Genomic DNA, 21,712 nt, shown 5'->3' with positions numbered 1-21,712 from the left:
CAGCCTCCCGAGTAGGACTACAGGTGCCCGCCACCACACCCGGCTAATTTTTTGTATTTTTAGTAGAGACGGGGTTTCACCGTGTTAGCCAGGATGGTCTCGATCTCCTGACCTCGTGATCCTCCCTCCTCGGCCTCCCAAAGTGCTGGGATTACAGGCATGAGCCACTGCGCCTGGCTGAATTTGGAAAATGTAGTTTTTATTCAGTGAAATATAGGCTACATTTTCCCAAGTAAATGCTGAAAATTCTTTTACTGTAGAGAATGGGGAGAAGGGATAGGAGGGGTAGCTGCCCTGCTGCGTGGTGCTCAGGAAATATTTGCTGCTTACCATTAGCTAAGCCTGCTGGACACTCTGTAGCATTTCGCATGCATGATCTTTTAATCATCCCAACAAATCTTTCAGGTAGGTGTTATCATCATCCCCATTTTACTAATGAGAAAACTGGGCACAAAGTATTGAAAATGCCATGTTTGAGGTCACTCAGCTTGTGAGGGCTTGAGCTGGGATTTGCGTCGAGTCTGCTGTCTGCAGAGCCACAGCCTCATCTTATAGTGGCTTCTCAGTGGATTGAAGCAACAAATGAGCAGATGTTATGAATCTGTGATTCCCACTGCTTGGGAAGGCTTTACTAAATCATCCCATGACAAATTAGGAGTTGGCTGTGGTGCAGGTAACCCAAGACACCAGCGTCCTCTCTTTAGGGCTTTGGGAAATATTACAACGATGGCGGTGATGTTGAAAACATGGTGACGGCAGCCTCTGTGGATTCACCTTCTTGATTCTCTTGTGATCATGCTAATATCTGCACAGGGTTTTCTTCCCTGGATCCAGAGGAACCGTTGTCATGAAAGGTGCTTGGGGGGAGTTGGGAGGAGAGTTAGAGGAGAGTGAGGTGACTGGCGGGGGGGGTGGTGTAGGGGAGAGACAGCAATGTCCCCACGTGCTGTGTGACCTCTGTCCACTCCCTGCCCCTCTCCTGCCTCTGCTCAAAGGGCAGAGAAAGAGAGTCTGAGGATTTGTCTGGTGCTAACAATGTGGGAGCCCAGGAAGCAGGATGCTCCATGGCTGGTCCCAGATTGTCTCAAGAATCCTTAAATCAGGAAGGGCCCAGAGGCCAGGGCCTTTTCCTTCAACACAGCTCTGTGAATCCAAGGCCTCATCCTTTAGGACCTAAGCTGGGTCTGGAATTTCCAGACAGAATCAGGTCTCAGTTCAGACTGCCAACCCATCAGGTCAGTTTAGAACAGATGTAGCCAGAGCTGTCCCTTCCCTTGCTTCCACCTGAGAAAGATACATGAAGCCTTGGAACTGCAGCAACCATCCTGTGACCCCGACGTGATGAGCATGAGGACACGTTAAGGATGGCAGAATGGATACTTATCTGGCAGGGGAAATGCCGTGATTGGAAGGAGGTTTTCTCAGGGCAAGGCTCATGTATTGCTCTCCAGATGTGCTGACCCCTGCGATTTTCTCCAATGTGGGAAACTCGATTGCATAATTTATGATGGTCGGATACTGGGAAGTGGAAAGAACCTGGATCTCCACTGACCTTGTTAAGAAGCAATTTGATGTCTTCCTGGGTGATTTAAGAGCAACTTGATTGTGACAATCATGAAAATGGTGTGCAAATGAATGAACTTTTGGTATCAGAATAGAATACGAAATCCACACTGTGGTCTACAATGCCCTGCTTGATTGGGCCCCGCCCAACTCCAGTTTCATCTCTGACTTCTTTCCTTCCGCCCTGGCTTTTCTTAGTGTTCTTGAACATGCTCTTCCCAAACCTCAGGGCCCCAGTCCCTGCTCTTCCCCCTGCTAGAACCTTCCCCATTGCTTTTGACTAGGCTGCTCCTCCTTATCCTTCAGATCTCAGCTGAAAGGTCCCTTCCACAGGGTGACTCCACCCAGCGTAGGTCCCTCAACTACCCCGCCTCATGGCCTCTACTGGGTCACGTGGCGGCTCACTTCACAATTCTTCATTATAGAGTTGTTTCCTTGTTTATTGTTAATCTTCCCCACAAGACTGTGTGCACCACCTGGCAAGGTATTCTGTTTCCTCCTGTATCACTGGCATCCAACATGGTCTCTGACACAGAGATAACCTCAACACATACATGTTGGAAGAAAAAATATATAAAATCTTTTTAATTTTGATAAGTCCAAAAAATGTATATATATACAATTTTGTGTCTTTTAGCATATTCGTAAAGTTGTGTAATCATCACCACTTTTTTTTTTCCCACATACCTGCTGCGTCAAAACCACTATCTAATTCCAGAACATTCTCATCATCCCAGGAAGAAACCCCATACCCACTAGCAGTCATTCCCATTTCTCCCTCCCTCCAGCCTCTGTCTTGGGCCTTGTCTCTATTTATCTATTCTGGACACATCATGTAAGTGGAATTATACAATATGTAACCTTTTGCCTGTCTTCTTTCACTTAACGTAATGTTTTCAAGGCTCATCCATGTAGCAGTATGTATCAGTACTTCATTCCTTTTTTTTCACCCAGGCTGGAGTCCAGTGGCTTGATCTCGGCTCACTGCAAGCTCTGCCTCCCAGTTTCATGCCATTCTCCTGCCTCAGCCTCCTGAGTAGCTGGGACTTCATTCCCTTTTATGACTGAACAGTATTCTGCTGTGTAGGAGTACCACATTTATTTATCTACTCATTAATTGATAGGTGTTTAGGTTATTTCCACCTTTGGGCTGTTATACATGATGCTGCTGTGAACATTCATGTATGAGTTTGAATGGACATATGTTTTCACTTTTCGTGGGTGTATACATAGGAGTGGAGTGACTGGGTGATATGATAACTCTGTGTTTAACTTTTTAAGGAACTGCTAGACTTTTCTGAAGTGGCTGTGTCATTTTACATTCCCACCAGGAGTGTATGAGGGTGATTTTTCCACATCCTCACCAACTCTCGTTATTATTCATCCATTTATTTATTCATTTAGAGAAAGGGTCTCTCTCTGTCACCTAGGCTGAAGTGCAGTGGTACAATCACAGCCAACTACAACCTTGACCTTCTGCGCTCAAGTAATCCACCCACCTCAGCCTGCTGAATGGCTGGGACTACAAGCACACACCACCATACCTTGCTAAATGTTTTAAGTTTTTGTTTTTGTATAGATGGGGTCTCATTATGTTACCTAGGCTCATCTTGAACTTCTGGAATTGAGTGATCCTCCTGCCTCTGCCTCCCAAAGTGTTGAGATTATAGGTGTGAGCCACCGTACCCACCCTCACATTTATTATGGCCATCCTAGTGGGTATGAAGTGGTACCATTGTGGTTTTGATTTGCATTTCCCTGATGGCTAACGATTTTTAGCATCTTTTCATGTGCTTATTGGCAATTTATAAATCTTCCTTGAAGAAATATCTATTGCCCATGTTTAAATTTAGTTGTCTGTTTATATTTGAGTTATAAGAATTCTATCTTATAAGGGTATTCTTATATATGATTTGCAAATATTTTCTTCCATTTTGTGAATTATCTTTCCTCTTTCTTGACTGTGCCTTTTGAGGTAAAAACTTTTTCATTTTGATAAAGTCCAATTTATCTATTTTTTCTTTTGTTGCTTGTGCTTTTGGTATCATATCTAAGAAACCATTGCCTAATCCAAGGTCACAAAGATTTACTCCTATGTCTTCTTCTATGAGTTTTCTAGTTTTAGCTCTTACACCTAGATCTTCGATTTAATTTTTTATATGGTGTGAGGTAGGAGTCCAACTTTAATATTTTAAAATACTTATTTTTAAACTTTTTTATTTTGAAATAACTTTAGACCTACAGAAAATTTTCAAAAATTGTACATAGCTTCCTCTTTTAGCAGTTTCACCACCTTTCCCTGTTAGCAGCTTATGTAATCACAGTACATTTGTCAAAGTCAGGACATTAACACTGATATATTACTGTTAAGTAAGCTGCAGACATCATTTGAATTTCACCAGTTTTTTTCCACTAACATCCTTTTTCTGTTCCAGAATCCAATCCAGGATCCCACTTTGCATTTAGTTGACCTTTTTTACCTCAAATATATTTCAGTTCCTTGGTCTTTATTTGTCTTTCATGCCCTTGACACTTTTGAAGAGTACATTTTGTAGAATGTCCTTTGAATTGGATTTGTCTGATGTTTTCTCATCATGAGGTTATGCATTTTGGCAAGAATACCACAGAAGTGATGCTGTGCCCTTTCCAGTGGAACTCATCAGGGGGTTTGTGATGCCAATGTGTCTTATCACTGGTGACAGTACCTTGACTGACCATTAGATTAAGGTGGTGTCTGCCAGGTTTCTCTAGTGTAAATTAACTTTTTAAAAAATAATTAATAAGTATCTTGTGGGCAGATACTCTGAGACTATGCAAATATCTTGTTCCCAACAAACTTTCACACAATGGTTTTAGCATTTTTTGATAATTCTTTTTTTTTTTTTTTTGAGACAGGGTCTCACTGTGTCACCTAGGCTGGAGTGCAGTGGGACAATCATGGGTCACTGCAGCCTTGACCCTCTGGGCTCAAGTGATCCTGCCACCTTGGCCCCGTGAGTAGTTGGGACTACAGGCCCATGCCACCGTGCTTGGCTAATTTTTGTATTTTTTGTAGAGATGAGGTTTAACCATGTTGACCAGGCTGATCTTGAACTCCTGGGCTCAAGTGATCCTCCTGCCTTGACCTCCCAATGTGCTGGGATTACTGGCTTGAGCCACCATGCCTGGCCTTTTTTGAGGATTCTTGCCTAAATCTATTACTATTATAGTAATTACAAAATGGTTACTCTCTGTCATTCCTTCTACATGTATTAGGTGGCATTCTTCTGTAGAGAAAGTTTTTCTCTTCCTGTCCCTTATTTAATTATTTAGTATCAGTTTGGCTCATTGCAGTCTATCATCTTGCCTAGGAGTTACCACACCTAGATTTTCCCAATAGGAAGCTGAGGCCCAGAGAAGAGGGCAAGGTCACATAAGCGCCAGTGCCTATGTTGACTCCTGGTCTAGTGCTCCTTGCATTGCGTGACATGGCTTGGTACAAACATCAGGGTGGAGAAAAGGCAGGACTGGGCATCTAGATGAAGCCCCAGCCAGCCAGCCAGGAATCTATGGCTCTATGGTGTCTGAGAGTTTATAGAACACACGGTCATTTCTTTTTTTTTGAGATGGAGTCTCACTCTGTTGCCCAGGCTGGAGTGCAGTGGTGCAGTCTCAGCTCACTACAACCTCTGCCTTCTGCGTTCAAGTGATTCTCCTGCCTCAGCCTCCCGAGTAACTGGGATTACAGGAAACTGCCACCACGCTGGGCCAGTTTTTGTATTTTTTTTTTTTTAGCAGAGACAGGGTTTCACCATGTTGGCCAGGCTGGTCTCAGACTCCTGACCTCAGGTGATCCACACGCCTCAGCCTCCCAAAGTGTTAGGATTACACGCATAAGCCACCGTGCCCAACCAGCACACGGCCACTTCTCCAGTGGGTTTCCATCAGTTCTTGAAACCGTTCTTCTGAACCACTGTGCCTGGGGCACAGCCACAAGGGAGGTTTGGAGAAGGACCAGGCCCCAGATTTTCATGAGTAACTTGGGACAAAATTTGGAAACCATGGATTTCTGGTTCCAGTGTCATTCCATTACCATGTGCTTCACGTCACCACATCTGTGCACGGTGTGTGCACAGATGTCCATCTCTGGACATCTCTGAGCTCAGTGAAAGGCTGGGCCTGTCTGCCTGCCTTAAAGCCCCTCTGCACATGGTGTGACATTCAGGAGAAACACCAACCCAGCAGCCACAAGGAGAAGCAATTTAAATCTTTAGTTCTTTGAAAATTTCAGGCTGGGCGCAGTGGCTCACGCCTATAATCCCAGCGCTCTGGGAGGCCAAGGCAGGCGGATCACCTGAGGTCAGGAGTTCGAGACCAGTCTGACCAACATGGAGAAACCCCGTCTCTTCTAAAAATACAAAATTAGCCAAGCGTGGTGGTGCATGCCTCTAATCTCAGCTACTCTGGAGGCTGACGGAGGAGAATCTCTTGAACCCGAGAGGCCGAGGTTGCGGTGAGTCGAGATCGTGCCATTGCACTCCAGCCTGGGCAACAAGAGTGAAATTTCGTCTCAAAAAAAAAAGGAAAGAAAATTTCAAAGGGAGCTCCATTTACAACACGAGGCCCAACTGCTTGACCATTGTTCCAGTTGCTATGGCTGTGTAACAAATCCCAAAACTTAGCTGCTTCAGACAGCATTGCATTAGGCGCAGGGCTCCGGAGTCAGGGACTCTTACAGGACACAGTGGGACTAGCTTGTCTCTGTGACACTGGGGGCATCAGCTGGGAAGAGTCCAGATCTGGAGGTCACTTGGTGGCAGGAATTGTCTGAGGGCATCTGACTGACACATGTGGCAGTCGATGCTAGCTGTCTGTGGGGATCTCATTAGAGCAGACAGCCAAAGAAGGTTCTCATGGGTTCTCCTTGTGGCCTCATGGCCCTGCAGCCTCTGGATGAGGGATATAGTGTAGGAATCTTTTGGAACTACAGTCTGCCCCTGCATCCCTCCCCATTGGTCTTGTTCAGGGCCTCTTCATTCATCATCCCAAGGTGATGGTGATGTCTCTTCATTTTTCTCCATTTCTGCCTCAGACCTCCTCCAGATGTCTTTAAAACTCAGCCTACTTGTCTGTATTAGAGAAAAGGGGTGGGGGGAAAGGGAGACAAACCAAGCACCTTTTTTTTTTTTGAGATGGGGTTTCACTCTGTCACCCAGGCTGGAGTGCAGTGGCATGATCTTGGCTCACCACAACCTCCACCCCCCTGCTCAAGTGATTCTTCCACCTCAGCCTCCTGAGTAGCTGGGACTACAGGTGCATGCCACCACTCCTGGCTAATTTTTTGTATTTTTGGTAGAAATGGGGTTTTACCATGTTGGCCAGGCTGGTCTCAAACTCCTAAACTCAAACAATCCATCCACCTTGGCCTCCCAAAATGCTGGGATTACAGGTGTGAGCCAGCACACCCAGCCCTGAACACCTTTTAATAGGAAAATGGATATACTGTGGTGTGTTCACCCAATGGAATGGGAAATGGCAGTTAGAATGACTCGACTCCTATGTATCAAAAGGATCGATCTCCAAAACAAAAGTTTGGTGGGAAAAAAAGCATGTTGTGAAAAGAAACAGACAGGAAGGGTTCTAACCACAGAGCTTGGACTCTGGAGCCTGAGGCCTGAGTTCAAATCCTGCTCTGCCACTTACTAACTGCATGAACTGGGTGAGTTTCTCTGTGTGTCTGCCTCCATTTTCTCATCTGTAAAATGGGTATAATAACAGAACCTAACACTTCAGGTTGCACTGAGGATCTGTGAATGAATATTTGTGAAGTACTTAGAGCAGTGCCTGGTACATGGTAAGCAATAAGTATTAGCGTTAGGTTTAAAATCATGACAAACAATGCCATGTGCCATGATGCATGGATACACACATATATACATGATGAAACTATAAAGCCACTGCAGGCCGAGCACGGTGGCTCACACCTGTAATCCCAGCACTTTGGGAGGCCGAGGTGGGTGGATCACCTGAGGTCAGGAGTTCGAGGCCAGCCTGGCCAACATGGTGAAACCCCATCTCTATTAAAAATAAAAAATTAGCCAGTTGTGGTGGTGGGCACCTGTAATCTCAGCTACTCAGGAGGCTGAGGCAGGAGAATCGCTTGAACCCAGGAGGCAGATGTTGCAGTGAACCGAGATCACACCACTGCACTCCAGCCTGGGTAACAAAGTGATACTCCGTCTCAAAAAAAAAAAAAAAAAAACAAAACCACTGCATGGAAATGATAACACACCAGACTCAGGCTGATGGTTTCCTTTGCGGCAGAAGAGAAGGAGACACAATCAGGCAGGGATAGACAGAGGGCTTCAGTTTTATCTGTACTTTTTTACTTAAAAATAATTGTGAACAATCATGATGGTGTTTTATTTCCTGTGGCATCTTTTTCAAACACCTCCTCCCCGCACCCCAGCTCTGGCACCCAGATTTGGTAGATTGGCCCGGTTTCCTCTCCCTGGCGTGGTGGTGGAGAATGGGATCAGAATTTGGAGCCAGCAGAGCTGGGTGTGGGTCCTGCTGCTGCCATGTCCTCAGTGAGCAAGGCCATCTTGCCTTAGAGTTCTGGGGATGATCCAAGATCACCTTTGGGGGCTGCTCTGAGGATTTAGTGAGTGGAGAGTTTTGTGAACTGGGAGGGGCTTGCAAAGGTTAGCTCATTCCACTGCGGGCTGCAGGCATGGCAACTGGCAAGAACAAGCGAGGCCGGGTGGCTGTCACACCACAGAGAGTCGTGGGGACTGTGGTTTGAGGAGGGCGTGCCCTGTCTGAAGGGGTGGCTGCTCCTCAGCCCAGCTAATAGGTGCCAGGAGGCACTCTGGGCTCAGTGATAGCTCAAGGGAAGCCAGCCACTTGGATTTTTGTGGGATCATTTCCCTGGCTTTTGCTCTGGTCTGACAAAGCACATGTAGGCCAGTGGCACCCATGACCACCTCCAAGAGACTCCAGAGGGACAAACTGCTGCGTACCCTTCCTCAAGCCCCCTAGGCAGCACCTCCCTGGGCCCTGCAGTGCCAAGGTCCTCAGATCATGACCTTTGTCCCCGCCCCCACCCCACCCCCAGTGAAGGGGAGTGGGATTTCTACTGGTGTGACGTCAGCTGGCTCCGGGAGAACTTCGACCACACCTACATGGACGAACATGTGCGGATCAGTCACTTCCGGAACCACTATGAGGTGAGCTGGGCAGGCGGGAGGGGACTGTGCCAACCAACTCATGTCACTGGGTGTGGCCATGTGCTGGAGCTGGTACAAGGATCAGAACGGAAAGTGTATTGGAAAAGTGTATTAGAAGTGGGATGCAATGCCAAGTGGGAAGTCTGCGGGCTAGCCCTATGGAGAGCCAAATGGTTTCGGGGTATAGGGATCCAAGGCCTGAGGATTGGAGGTCACTCACAGGCTGGTTGGAGTTTCAACACCAAGATTTGAGGAGCAAGATGGTTTGAGGGTGCAGGGTCTGAAGGGAGAGGATGCATGAATGATTATGGTGATTTCAGGGTGGAGACAAGTTGAGAAGTTGGGGTCTAAACATGGGAAGGAGGTTTAGAAGGGACAGGACTGGAGGAGGCAGTGGTGGGAGATTTTTAAAGGTGTAGCTTAGTGGTTGAAAGCATGAATTTTTTTTTTTTTTTTTTTTTTTGGAGACAGAGTCTTGCTCTTGTCCCTCAGGCTGGAATGCAATGGCACAATCTCGGCTCACCACAACCTCTGCCTCCTGGGTTCAAGTGATTCTTCTGCCTCAGCCTCCCCAGTAGCTGAGTAGCTGAGATTACAGGTGCTCACCACCACACCCGGCTAATTTTTGTATTTTTGTTAGAGACAGGGTTTCATCATGTTGGCCAGGATGGTCTCGAACTTCCGACCTTGTGATCCACCTGCCTCAGCCTCCCAAAGTGCTAGGATTACAGGCGTGAGCCACTGCGCCCTGCCAAAAGCATGAATTTTGGAGTCAAGACAGGCCCTGGTCAAATCCTGGGGCAGTGCAGCACCTTCGTTGGATAGTTCTGAGCAATTGACTTAATCTTTCTAAGTCCCAGTTTCCTCATCTGTGAAGCGGGGATAATTCTTGACTAGCAAGCTCTTTCTGGGTCAGAGTTACTCTTACTGTTGCTATTTGGTGGGCCAAAGCCTGGAGGCTGCAGGGTGGCTGGTGGATGTGTGGGGCCGGGAGGGGAGTGGGGCTGTGAGCAGGAGCTAATGGCCGCCTGTCCTTCCCGCCACCCAGCTGACCCGGAAGAACTACATGGTGAAGAACCTGAAGCGGTTTCGGAAGCAGCTGGAGCGTGAGGCAGGAAAGCTGGAGGCAGCCAAGTGTGACTTCTTCCCCAAAACCTTTGAGATGCCTTGCGAGTACCACCTGTTTGTGGAGGAGTTTCGCAAAAACCCAGGAATCACCTGGATCATGAAGCCTGTGAGTGCCCAGTGCCAGGGGCTGGGTGGGAGGGAATGAGTCCCAGGGGCCAGGGCAGGGATCAGGTGCAGACACTGCCTGGGAATTCAGCCTTAGATGCAGTCTGCCTTCCTGAAGGGCCTGCTTTATCTCCCCTTCTCTGCAGTGTGTGGACCCAGCAGCTATGACTGCCGGCATACAGTAGGTGCTCAACGAGTGCTTATTGAATGCACAAGTGTTGTTTAGGATGCCAGGGCAGGGAATTTGGAACCTGTCTTCCTGATATGCCAAGTGCTTTACCTGTGTTACCCCAGTCCTCATAGTGACCCTCGGGGGAGTGATCAACAGCCCCATTTTAGCAATGAAGAACTTGAGGCTTGCTTATTCAAGCATTCCACAAATACTTACTGAGCATGTACCATGTGCCAGGCACAGACCTAGGTGCTGAAGACACAGCCCTCAGCAAGTCAGCCTGGGTCTGTGCCCTTTTTGCAGGCAGACAATAAGCAAACAAAGGAGACCTATGCAGTTCAGTTGTGCTGTTATGAAGGAGAATGGTGTCAGGAGAGGGATCCACAGGAGGCTCTTCCTGGCTGGGCAGGCTTCTCTGAAGAAGTGGGAGATTGGACTCTGAGGCCTACCCCCTTGTTCAAATACTACTGATACACTTACTAGCTGTGTGGCCTCAGGCAGCTTACGCACCTTCTCTGTGCTCCAGTTTTCCCATCTGCAAAGTGGGATTACTATAATACCTATCACCTAGTGTTAGGGAACTAAATGAGTTAACACAGGTAAAGCACATAGTAAGTACTCAATAAATGAGAATTGTTATAATAATCAGAATTAGTATTGAGCTGCAACCTGAAGGATGCATACAAGGCTGCCTGGAAAAAAGTAGAGATAGGGAAGAGCATCCTAGGCTGAGGGAACTGCATGTGCAAAGGCTTGGAGGAGGCAGCCTATTGGGGCTCAAAAATCTGAGTGGGGCCGAGCATGGTGGCTCATGCTTATAATCCCAGCACTTTTGAGAGGCCGAGGCAGGTGGATCACCTGAGGTCAGGAGTTCGAGACCAGCCTGGCCAACATGGTGAAACCCCATCTTTACTAAAAATACAAAAATTAGCTGGGGGTGGTGGTGGGTACCTGTAATCCCAGCTCCTTGGGAGGCAGAGGCAGGAGAATTGCTTGAATCTGGGAGGTGGAGGTTGCAGTAAGCCGAGATTGCCCCACTGCACTCCAGCCTGGGCGACAGACCAAGACTCCATCTCAAAAAAAAAAAAAAAAAAAGAAAAAGAAACTGAAGAAAGGTGAGGGCAACAGCCCACTACCAATCACTCAGCCCTTTCTGGTGCCACAATTGTCACTCACCACAAAGCCACATGCCACTGTAGCCTTGAATGGCATCATCAAAGCCGTCTTATGTTTTCCAGGCCTGAGAATGTTCCAGGCCCCCGGGAGGGAGTGGGAGGGCGGAGGGAGCAGCCCTTTCCTGTGGAGCTGAAGACTGGTATCTGGTGTTGGCTGATGCAGATTTAGCCAATAACACAGGTGCTTGGAGGGGGAACTGACATGGGGCTGACAAAAACAATGGATGCTCCCAATGGGCACGAAGCCAGGGTGTACCCAGGCCTCCCAGGTTCTTCCCCTGGCCCATCCTGCCTCTCTGGTGTCCAGGGAAGGCGCAGTGAGGAAGGCCGTGGCTGGAGCAGTAGGGATTAGGCTGATGAGCACGGAGTGCTGTGACCTACCAGGGCGGATTCCAGCTCCCAGCATTATCCTCTCAGACAAATGGTAATTTGTGCTAATTGGGAACAGCACTTGCATATTAAATTGATTCCATTCCCAGCCCACAGCCTTTGTTAGCAGCAGACACAACGGCAGCTACAGCTGTAATTAAGAGGAGGCATCTTGGCTCTGTGTGTCTGTGTGTCTGTGTCCTCTCTCCCAAATTGCGAGGCACCCTGTCTCAGGGGTGGAGAGTGGGCGCTTCTGTGCTTCTAGTCATTTCTGGTGTGGGTTCTAATTCTGTGTCCACTGCTTACAAGCTGTATGACCCGGAGCAGGTCACTTGACCCCCGTAAGTCCCTCTGGGCTCATTTCTTCATCTGTGAAATGGAATTAATGAGTGTGTCTACCTTACAGGGTTGTGAGAGAATACAGTGAAGTTACACACATTCGACACATGAATTTACAAATTATATCAAGGGCTTGGCATTAGGTGCCTGATAATTGACCATTTTCATTGTTATTTCCAAGAGTCCAGGAAACACCATCCCTTTGCTCTGTCCCTGGGAAAGCACTAGATCAGTGTTTCTCAAACCCTACAGTGCCCGTGCAGCATCCAGGGACCTGGTGCAATGCAGAGCCTGATTCACAGGTCTGGGTGGGGCCTGGGAACCTGCATTTCTACCAGCTCCCAGGACATGCCAGTGCTGCTGGTCTGTGCATACACTTTGAGTATCGAGATTGTGCAGCAGCGGTTCTCAAACTTGAGGGTGCAGCAGAATCTCCTGAAGAGCTTGTTCAAGCATCCCGCCCACCCCAGAGTATCTGATTCAGTCAGACTGGTGGGGGCCTGAGAATTTGCATTTCTAGCAAGTTCCCAGGTATAGCAGTCAGGGTTCTCCAGAGAAAGGAAAGCATTAGAGTGTGTGTGTGTGTGTGTGTGTGTGTGTGTGTGTGTGTGTGTGTGTGTGTTTAAGGAATTGGCTCATACAATATTGTGGGGGTTGGCAAGTCTGAAATCTGCAGGGCAGGCCAGCAGGATGGAACTTCGGGCAGGATTTCTATGTTACAGTTTTGAGGCAGAATTGCTTCTTTTTCAGGAAAACTCAGTTTTTACTCTTAAGCCCTCAACTGATTAAATGAAGCCCCGCCCCATGCTATCAAGGGTGATAACTTAAAATTAATTATTGCAGGCCAGGTGAGTCGCTCATGCTTGTAATCTCAGCACTTTGGGAGGCCAAGGTAGGAGGATCGCTTGATCCCAGGAGCTTGAGACCAGCCTGGGCAACATAGCAAGACTTAGTCTCTACAAAAAATACAAAAATATTAGCTGAGTGTGGTGGCATGTGCCTGTACTGCCAGCTACTTTGGGGGCTGAGATGGGAGGACTGCTTGGGCCTAGGAGGTTGAGGCTGCAGTGAGCCGAGATCATTCTACTGTACTCCAGCCTGGGTGACAGAGTGAGACCCTATCTAAAAACAAATTAATAATTGTAGATGTTAATCACGTCTACAAAATACCTTCAGAGAAACATCTAGACTAGTATTTGACCAAGCAACTGGGCACCATAGCCTAATCAAGTTGACACATAAAATTAACCATCACGCCGGGTTCTGAGGGTGTTACTGGTCTGAGTACCACAGTTTCTGAGAACCACTGGGTTCGAGTATTAATTCCCGGACCTTATTTGGATTCCTTTCAGGAGGAGAGAGTGTTAAAAACAGAACGTTGCCCTAAATTTGGAGAATAGAGGGAGAAGAGTCCCCTGAATCCCTCCACTCTTCCCACAAGGCCTGTCTTTGTGACATGGTTGATCTTTGCCCACCCACAGGCAAAAGTTTTCGCATAGTCGGTGTGGCCCAGCCAGTTACAGGGCAGCCCTCGGGCATCTCCTCTGCATTGTTTTCCTGGTGTCTGCTGAGCCTTCATCTTCCTCATCAGTGGCAGCAGAAGGGAGCAGGCAGCATCATCCCCTCTACACCACCCTGTGGGGACCCTCTTCCCACCAGGCCAGAGCCCCAGCCCATCTTGGAGCTTTTAGGGGAATATAAGAACAGGCTCTTGGGTCTGGCATTTAAAAGTCCAGTGTAAACATTGCATCGCTCTTAACTTTCTTCCTATGGAGGCATTCTCCCCTGCCAGCAGTTCAGGCCGTCAGGGTTGGTGGGGAGGTGGGCAGGACACTGACACAGGTCATGGGACCACTGTGGCTCCAGCCCGCCTCGTGGTGCGGGGAGGCGACCGCTTGGCTGTCAGGGACAGGGCCTGTCAGTCTCTCTGTGTGCCCCCCAAGCTGCTTAGGGACAGGGCCTATCTATCTGCTCACCCTGTGTCCACCAAGCTGGTCTAACACTTCACACACAGCAGTGCGCATTCTTGGCAACCAGGGGGCTGTTCTCAGCCTTGGGGGCCTATTTCCAAACTGCAAGCCAGGAAGAGCCACATTTTAACATTCCATCACAGTAGTTTACCCCAACCAGAGCTTCTCAGAATTTTTCACTGAAACTCTAAGAGTCGGGATGCTTTGCTCAGTAAATAATAGAAAATCCAAATAACAGTAGCTTAAACAAGAGGGTAAGACTTCTGTACTGTTTTTATGCCATGGGCCTCTTTGACATCTGGTGAAATGTGTGGAACCTATCACATAATAGTGGTATTTTTTTAACCACTTCATTGAAACATAATTGGCATACAAAAAGCTGTGCGTATTTAATGTAGACAGCTTAATGAGTTTGGAGATAAGTATGTACCCATGAAAGAATTGTGGTTTTAAAAACATAAAATACAGTACATTCCATTATAAAAGAAGGCAACTATACTGAAAACCCATTATCAAACTGTGTTAGTCTGGGTTCCCCAAGAAACAGATGCCAAGACAAAAGTAAACAGTTTGGCTGGTGAGAAAAAATGGAGAGGGAGCTAGCAGGTGAGGCTGGGTGAGAAGTCAGGCCTCCAAGGAAGCAAAGAAAGAAGAGAGGGAGGGAGGGAGGAAGGTTGGAAGTTTCTATTGCTGAGCAGCCTTTGGAAAGTTCATCAAGGCCCCTGGGAGGCCTCAGCCAAAGTTGGCTGTCAGGAGTCCCCTGTCTCTCAGGAATGGCTGGTCTTCATATCCCCTGGGGCTCAGTCACTGACTGGGAGCAGCCCTAGCAAGACACCCTGGCAAACACAGCTAGACCTCAACTGGAAGCCACTGGCACTCTCAGTCGGTTACTCTGTTGGAGTCCTGCAAGGTGCATTGTCATGGCCACCACACAAGCTATTACAAAATTATTTGTGCTATAGAAATATGTGTGCTTTTCATTAACAATTAAAGAGGATCTAACAGCAGGCCCCACAGCTACCATAATTTCAAAGTCAAGAGGAGCATAAACAATATTTTGAGATATCTGCAACAATTGTAATGTGATGTCGAAATCACTGTGATCTCTTTTGATGTCAAAGTCACGGGCATGGCTAACACTCTTATGATTTGTTGCATTCCTAATAGAAAGAAATGTGAAAATTGGCCAGGCGCGGTGGCGCACGCCTGTAATCCCAGCCCTTTGGGAGGCTGAGGCGGGCAGATCACAAGGTCAGGAGATCGAGACCGTCCTAGCTGACACGGTGAAACCCTGTCTCTACTAAAAATACAAAAAGTTGGCCGGGCATGGTGGCAGTCACCTGTAGTCCCAGCTACTTGGGAGGCTGAGGCAAGGGAATGGCGTGAACCCGGGAGGCTGAACTTGCAGTGAGCCGAGATCCCGCCACTGCACTCCAGCCTGGGTGACAAAGCGAGACTCCGTCTCAAAAAAAAAGAAAAGAAATGTGAAAATCTGGTTAGGGGTTAGTGAAAATAAAGATGAAAAAAAATTTTTTTTCATTTAAGTTTACAGACGCTAGGGAATTTTTTTAATGAAGAAAAGCTGACTCCAGGGATGGTTTATCGGGTGGCTTAACAGCCTGCTGGCTGGCCGCTTCTCCTGGTTCCCTCTTCACACCTCCCCTGCCTTGGGAATAAAGGAATGCCCTTGCCTCATGTCCTTTTTGAAGAAGACACATTTTTCCCAGAAGTCCCTGCAGCAGGCTTCCCCTAGCATCCTGCTGGCCCCTGCCTGAACCAATCACATGGCAATCACCATGAGGGCTCAGACCGCCCCAGAGGGCAGGGCCACCGGGAGGAGTTGATCCAAATGGGTTCTGTTGGCAGAGGAGAGGAGGGCATGGCTGCATGGGAGACCACTGGCTGTATTCCACACCTGATGAATGCTGCGTGAGGAATGCAGCACCCAGTGACAGGGCACGGGGTGACAAGGGGACAAGGACTTTGGGTGGCTACAGCTGGCACAAAAAGTTATGGCTCATTCTGATAACCCATTCAAATAGTGTTTTCCAATAAAAAATATATCTTTTTATAAAAAGCATAATATGGCTGGGCACCGTGGCTCACGCCTGTAATCCCAGCACTTTGGGATGCTGAGGTGGGTGGATCACATGAGGCCATGAGTTCGAGACCAGCCTGGGCAACATGAAGAAACCCCGTCTCTACAAAAAATATAAACATTAGCCAGGTGTGGTGGTTCCCACCTGCAGTCCCAGCTACTCAGGAGGCTGAGGTGGGAGGAGTGCTTGAGCCCGGAAGGCAGAGGTTGTGGTGGGCTGAGATGGCACCACTGCACTCCAGCCTGGGTGACAAAGCAAGACCCTGTCTCAAAGAAAAAAGCATAATATTAAAATATTTATCTCCCAAACCACCAAGTAATAGAGCTGCCCCCAGAAGTAGCAGGGTTTATCATGTGATTCTGTGTATCCCCGGCACTGTTCAAGAGGTATATGAGCCCCAGGTTTGTGTAGCACAGATTTAACTACCTCAGATTTGTCACCTGTTAGCTGGGTGACCTTGAGCAATGTGTTTGCTCTCTGTTCACTGGTTCTCTCGGCTGCAAAATGGGGATAACATTAACGTTTATGTCAAAGGGTGTGTGTGTTTTTTCAAGCTTTAATGAGGTAACGTGTATAAATCATGGCGTCTGGCACAGAGTAAACACCTGGTAAGTATTAGCTGCTGGTATTGCCGTTGTTATGAACCATTCTACTAAAGCTCGTATTCCGGTTATCTATTTCAGAGTAGCAAACCACTCCCAAACATAGTGACTTGAAACAACAATCATGCCTTATTTAGTTCATGAGCCCCCAGCTTGGGCAGCGCTTGACAAGGAAGGCTTATCTATGCTCTAGCATCCACTGAGGGCTGGAGGATCCCTTCCTAGCTGGCTCACTGGCTGGGCTAGCAAGTAGGTGCCGGCTGTTGGCTGGGAATTCAGCCAGGCTTGAGGGCTGGAAGACTCAGTTGCCTTCCAGGTGGGCCTCTCCCTGTGACCTGGGCTTCCTCACGGGATGGCTGCTGGGTTCTGAGGGCGAACATCCTCAAAGAGAGAGCCAGGCGGAAGCTATATTGCCTTTTATGACCTGGCATTGGAATTCACAAATCACTTCTGCCATAGGCAATTAGTAGAGACGCTTCCAGATTCAAGGGAAGGGACATTGACTTTACCTCTTTACGGGGTTCTGGAGAATATATGGGACTGGAAATATTGTCATGATTGTTTTTGGAAACTCCCATCTGCTGGAGCTAGGTATTAGGTGATTTCCATCTCACCAACCCCGATGTAACACCATGCAGGCGGTTCATCTTTCATTCTTTGGGGTTAGTCCCCTAGGAAGGCACCTCCTGGAACAGTCGTGTCAAGTTACTGACAATGGCCCGAACAATAAAGGCATTTTGTTATCTCACAGAACAAGAAGGCTGAGGGTAGGCAGATCCAGGTTTGGGGATGTGCTCGATGATACCACTAGAGGCCCAGGCTCCTTCTCTCCATCCACCCTGCATCCTGTGTGCTGGCTTTTTGTCATCAGAATTGTCACCTCAAGGATGTGACATGGCTGCTGCTGTCACAGGCATCATCTCCACAGACTGTGGCATTCAAAGAAGGAAGGAAGGAGGCCAGGACATTTCTTCCTGATCCCCTTTCTCCCCAGCTCCTTCTCTAATATTTTTAACAAGGAGAAACATCTTTCCTGGAATCTCTGAGCAAATGTCTCCTTAGGTCTGATTGGCCAAAACTGGTCATGTGGTTTCCACCAACTGCAAGGAAAGCTGGGAAAACCTACATCTGACCTTTCCAGCCTCCCTCATGAGAGGTGGGCTTTGCTAGCAAGGAAGAAGAGGAAGGAAAGTGGCCATAGGGAAGGCAGCCAACAGGGCTGGGGATAGGGTTTCCTAGATCAAAGCATATAAACCTCAAAAGACACCTTTTAATTGAAACTTAATAAAATATAGAAAAGTAGCCAAATTATAGGGGCACAGTATGAATTTTCACAAAGTGGATCTACTCAAATAACCAGCACCCAGGTCATAAACAGAGCGTTCCCGACCCCTCAGCAGCCCTCTGAGGTCCCCTTCCACTCACTCACAACCCCCCAAGGCACTAAACAGCATAGGTTTGCTTTGTCTGCTTTTGGACTTTATATAATTGGAATCTTATAGGATGACTACCTTGTGTCTAGTTTCTCTCCCTTGACATGTTTTGCAGTTCATTCTGCTGATGTGGGTAATTGTACATTATTAGCTGTCATTGTTGTATACTATTCCATTGATTAAATATTCATCCATTGGGGAGTCTCAGGGTGGAGCTATTATGATAGTGCTGCTGTGGGTGTCTGGGGCCGTGTCCATGGTGACATGTGCAGACATTTCTGTCATGTGGGTCCCTAGGAGAGGAATTGCTGGGACATAGGATAGAGGATGCCTATGCTCAGCTTTAGCAGATGCTGCCAGTTTCCAAACAATGTACTCTCACACCAGCAGTGTGTGCAAGTTCCAGTTTCTCCACATCCTCAACAGTAGTTGGTATTGTCTGTCTTTAATTTAACCATTCTCAGGTAGTATGTAGTAGTATCATATTGTGATTTTCATTAGTGTAAGAATTAAAGAAAAAGGAGAGAAACACAAAAGGTGGCTCGCCAGTCAAGACAGGTTTATTTTAGAGAAAACAAACCTGAGAGGAGCCTTCTGGCTGAGTTAGGTCAGAGCCACACTCTCTTACATACTAAGAGTTTTTAAGGATTCAGGGTGGGAGAATTTATCAGAGGCTTGGACTGCTTCTGTGTCTCTTTGTTGTGCTTATCTGGGAGGGAGAATTGTGTGTCTATTCCCATGCATCTTTCTGCAGCTGCAGGCATATCCCCTGATTTGCTTTTAGCTTTCCTATCTTAGTGCACCTGAAGGGAAAGGAATGTGCTTATTAAGATCCATTGTTTTACTGGGGCCCATTGTATGAGGGTGAAGTTTGGCAGTTACCCAAGAGACTTTCCCCCCACCTCCCTCTGTGCCCGAGCTCTTATCTGTGTTTTACTGTCTGCTCTTTCTGTCTGCTTGTAGTTATTAGAAGAGAAGTGATTTCCATGAGGCTAGAAAGAGAGCTGGAACTTAAAGTGGCCACATTTGTCCAAGATGACGAGATGACGGTGCTCTTGTTCTGTCAATTAGCACTTCTCTGTTGGTGAACCCTCTGATGAAGTTGAGTGCCTGTTCTTTTCTTTCTTTTTTTTTTTTTTAAAGACGGGTCTCACACTATTGCCCAGGCTGTGCAGTGGTGCAATCCCTGCCCACTGCAGCCCTGATCTCCTGGGCTCAAGTCATCCTTCCACCTCTGCCTCCCAAATAGCTGGTACTACAGGGGTGCACTCTCATACCCAGCTAATTTTTAAAGCTATTTTTAGTAGCGATGAGGTCTCAAGGTCTTACTGCATTGCCTAGGCTTGTCTCGAACTCCTGAGCTTAAATAATCCTCCTACTTCGGCCTTCCAGAGTGCTGGGATTACCGATGTGAGTCACTGTGCCCAACCTATTGTATGTTTACACTGGTAATCTTCTTTCATAAAATGCCTGTTCAAGTCTTTTGCAAGGCCATGAACTGTTGGAAGCTCCTGATGCACACTGATTAGTTGCTTTCTAAAATTGCTGTGCACATTTGGCTGCCCCTGAGCCACCACAAGTGCTCCATAGAGTTTTTGGCACCAAGTCTTCTGGGCACACACAACCCTGAACCAGGGTGCACAGCATGGCAGGTGGAGCAGGGGCCCTTTGTGCAGTAGACAACCTGTACAACCACACCTGACAGCCCTGCATGCCCCTATCTTGTACAGAGAGCCTCAGGTGGGCCAGGTGGACCATGCTCAGAGGAGAACAGAAGGAAATGAGAGTTTGCAGTTATGCTGGAGGTAGGATGACTTGGGGGATCTGCTTAGTGGCTGCAAATACCTAAAGGACTCCTCTGGCACCCGGGAATCAGCTTTGTTCTAGGAGGTCCTAGAAGCCAAAGCCAGACTGGCCAGTTTTAGCTCAACACAGGTTAGGCTGTGAACGTTCCATGAGGTCTGGGTTATTCCTTAATGCTCGACATACAGTATGCACTTCATATATACCTTTTGGATGACTACTTAACAAAGCTATCCTGTAACAAAATGGGCTGTGTTTGGCATGGGTGGGGGGAGGTAATGAGCTGCTAGGCACTGTGAGTGTGCAAGGCCAGGTAGGAGGACTGTTGTCCTTCTACAATGGTAGAAGGGGAGTAATGCCTTTGTTGAGGACCACTCCATATGAGATCAAAGATTCTCTCAGCCCCTAGACTCTGTGGAGCTATGAATTATCCATGCTGGGGTTCAGTAAAGGCTGGCTGATTTCAGTATTAGCCGAAGCAAACCCTAATTAGGAAGGCAAATTGATTTCCAAAAAAAGATTTGGATGATATGTTCCCAGGACTGTTAGAAATGGCTTTTTAATTGTCTGTTCTTTTGCATTATTCATGCAAATGTACATCTTTGTGAGCTAAGTCAGTCTCCCTCTTCCCTTCCCTTCCCTCTCTCCCTCTGCCAGGGTTAGCACCTTCTCTGTTCCAGCCCCTTCAGCTAGCCTTCCTCTGGGGAGAGCTGGGGGCTCATAAGGAAAAAGAGACAGATATGCTGGCGAGAGCCCCCAGCCACGGGGGCCAACAAGGAACCACGCAGAGCTAAGAGCTGGCTTTCTGCCCCCATCCCATCCCAGGTAGCCCGGTCGCAGGGGAAAGGCATCTTCCTCTTCCGCAGGCTGAAGGACATCATGGACTGGAGGAAGGTGAGCCTGCCTCTTCCCCCTTCCTCCCTGAACCCTCCTCTGACCTTGCCAGCAGGAGGGGCCACTCCTTCCTGCCATCAAAGCTCAGAGGGCTGGTGGAGAAACTCTGCCCACAGGTCTGCCCATTGGAGCAGGGTCTCCAGAGCCAGATTGTCCAGGTTCAAAGCCTGACCTTGCCACTCAATCACTCAATAGCTGTGTGCCCTTGGGCAAGTTACTTCACCTGTCAGTGCCCCAGTAAATGGGGATGGTAATTGTACCTGCTGAGGATGCAGTGAGCTAATAAGCAAACACACACACACACACATTCTCACACACACCCACACACCCAGCACAGTGCCTGGCACTCAGCGCTCGATGCACATTCTTTATCTGGGCCTCCTGCTCACATGGCTGGGGAGAGTTTGGCTGATTCTTCCTCAGGGCCTAGACTGAGCCTCGGGGGCAGCTCCCTCCCAACCCCAATCCATTCTTGTCCCAAGACACAGTACAGTAGAAATCCTGGTTCAAATCCTGCCTCTCCCACTCAGCAGCTGTGTGGTCTTGGGAAAATGACCGAAGCCCTCTAAACCTGAGCGGTGACGATGGTGCAGGGTGGGTGGGAGGAGCAGGATGGCTAAAATCCTATAGGACCAGCCCCTGCTGTACCAGGAGGCGCACAGCAGTGCTCAATGTCTTGACTCCTCCCATGAAACTGTCAGGGCACTGCAGGGAAGAGCTCAGCAGCCTGGAGGCCCAGCCTGCCTGGAGCACTGTCAGTCCCTCTGGCAGCCATGTGAGTGGAGGTAGGGCTGGGCCCGGGTCCCAGGAAGGCAAGACCTGGCTGCTTCTGTCTTGACACAGCTGAATGGG

The 21,712-nt window shown here is 48.0% G+C and overlaps 1 protein-coding gene and 1 non-coding gene across 5 annotated transcripts in view; both read left to right on the top strand.

Moving 5' to 3' along the window:
- Positions 1-21,712, top strand: part of TTLL9 (tubulin tyrosine ligase like 9) — a 75,348-nt gene that overhangs the window by 29,759 nt on the left and 23,877 nt on the right. For 2 of the 4 annotated variants that reach the window (XM_055266302.2, XM_055266301.2), the window contains exons 4-6: positions 8,696-8,771; positions 9,820-10,005; positions 20,792-20,860. The exons of 1 other annotated variant lie outside the window; for it this stretch is intronic. In XM_055266302.2, coding sequence (XP_055122277.1) covers positions 8,696-8,771; positions 9,820-10,005; positions 20,792-20,860 — 331 coding nt within the window. Of the gene's footprint in view, positions 1-8,659; positions 8,772-9,819; positions 10,006-20,791; positions 20,861-21,712 lie in introns of all 4 variants that reach the window. One more of the 4 variants, XM_055266300.2, reaches the window with a different exon arrangement.
- Positions 1,377-1,546, top strand: LOC129474965 (U1 spliceosomal RNA). The gene has a single exon (XR_008654707.2). It is a non-coding gene; the product is annotated as a U1 spliceosomal RNA (small nuclear RNA).

This window comes from Symphalangus syndactylus, chromosome 24 (assembly GCF_028878055.3).
Source record: "Symphalangus syndactylus isolate Jambi chromosome 24, NHGRI_mSymSyn1-v2.1_pri, whole genome shotgun sequence".
NCBI lineage: Eukaryota > Metazoa > Chordata > Mammalia > Primates > Hylobatidae > Symphalangus > Symphalangus syndactylus.
Note: the sequence above shows the minus strand (reverse complement) of the source record. Positions and strands in the feature narration are given on the sequence as shown.